General features: G+C 43.4%; 1 protein-coding gene across 1 annotated transcript in view; it reads left to right on the top strand.

The window, feature by feature from the left end:
- The window catches only part of sos1 (son of sevenless homolog 1 (Drosophila)), a gene marked incomplete at its 5' end in the record, with an annotated part of 37,589 nt that overhangs the window by 14,290 nt on the left and 21,538 nt on the right, over window positions 1-1,761 (top strand). Inside the window, 2 exon segments of the mRNA XM_014033795.1 lie at window positions 1,187-1,268; window positions 1,401-1,517. Coding sequence (XP_013889249.1) covers window positions 1,187-1,268; window positions 1,401-1,517 — 199 coding nt within the window.

Consider the following 1,761-nt stretch of genomic DNA (forward strand, 5'->3'; position numbering starts at 1 on the left):
GGGATAAAAGTAAGGTTGTATCATCAGCAAACATAACTGGGGAAAGAAAAGTTGTAAAATGTGCTTGTTCTCCTGTTCTCCCTTTGTGTTTGGACTTGAACTTACATTTGTAAAWAAATAAATAAATTAAACATCACAYACAGCGATGACYTGTGGGTAACACACTTCACTGAAGTCCACATTGAAGCAGACCTCAGTGAAGTGTGGATGAAGGGCCCAAAGKGGGCGGGGCCAAAGACCACCTCAGTCAACCAGGACTAACCGGGACACCCTAGCACTCGAACCCTTCAGTGAGAATGCACATTTGAAGTACACAACTGGAAGTGTGAGTACTGGGTAGGGCTGGGTATTATGGCCCAAAAAAAAAAAAAAATTCTCAGATTTTTTTCATCCCAAATTCGATTTTCAATTTTGATCGATTTTGTTTGTTTCCCACTTAACGGAGTGCCTCTGTTTCAGATGTTGAAACAAATTTGTTGTACTCCTGCTTTTTGTAGAAAGAGCATTCAAACAGATTTAGCAGTGAGGTGTTTGTTACTTCAAGTCTGAGGTTGTGAAACCTAACCAGTTCCAGAAAACTGARGAAACAGGGACTTCTTTGGTAGATCCTCTTTGCTAGCTGCCATATTGTCATGTCATGTACCAAGCATGATGAGGGACAGGTGGGCTGACCTCTGAAGTACAGAAGTCCGAAAGAGAGCACTGATGGGAAATAATCAGATTTTCCCAAAATAAAATGTTCATAAATGGCAAATTTGAATTAATCCATTAAATCGATTTATCTCCCAACYCTAGTATTGGGACAGGGCCCAGGTTTGCACGTGCACAAATGCACAAATCTGCTCACCTGTGAATTTGACTTTGAGACTTGAACCTGTGTGAGAGTTTCACAGCATGCAGTCATTTTATTTCTCTTATAGCTGTTTCTGCACCTCTCTTATCAAACTCCACACTTGGGGAATATCTTTATAATCTGACACACAGAGTCACCTGCGTAAGTCTTTGGCATAACAAACCCCAACCCCAAGACCAGTTCCTGAGGGGAAGCACTGGACTGTAGTGTCAGAGTGTGTGTTTGAAAAAGAACTGAAACTACAGGTAAGAATAAAAGTGTGTGAAAATCAACCTGGACCAGACTGATAAACCRTTTGTTTGGTGTGTGGCTCTTTCAYGTTTCCTCCTTCAGATCCAAACTTCGTGCGGACCTTTCTGACCACGTACAGGTCGTTCTGTAAACCTCAGGAGCTGCTGAGCCTGCTCATAGAGAGGTGAGCTCACCTGTTGGTCACATCAGTCAAACACAACAGCTCATCTTGCATGTTTGTAACTCAGGAAGTGAACATGAGCTGCAGAGGAACCATGTAAGTCGTGTTCTGGTCTCAGGTGTGTTTCTGTTCCAGRTTTGAAATCCCGGAGCCAAAGCAGAGCGATTCAGACCAGATGGAGGAAGAAGAGCAGCTGCTCAGTTCTGAACTCAAACGGTTTCGTAAAGAGTTTGTTCAGCCGGTCCAGCTCAGGTACACAGCTCCTGGTAGAGATTACTCAGCAGCCCACACCTGGACACACCTGGGTAGTTCAGTAAAAGGCAACTGGACTGGTCTTGTTTCCTCTCATTCAGCAGGCTTCAGGTCTGAGTGTGGGTTGTGAGTTCCACACCTATGAATTCTTCTAACAGTCATAATAATTGAGTCCTGGGCAACGTTCACACTGCAGGTCTTAATGCTCAGTTCAGATTTTTTGAAAAACTCAGATCTTTTTGTG

This window comes from Austrofundulus limnaeus, unplaced genomic scaffold (genome assembly GCF_001266775.1).
Source record: "Austrofundulus limnaeus strain Quisiro unplaced genomic scaffold, Austrofundulus_limnaeus-1.0 Scaffold1845, whole genome shotgun sequence".
Classification (NCBI taxonomy): domain Eukaryota; kingdom Metazoa; phylum Chordata; class Actinopteri; order Cyprinodontiformes; family Rivulidae; genus Austrofundulus; species Austrofundulus limnaeus.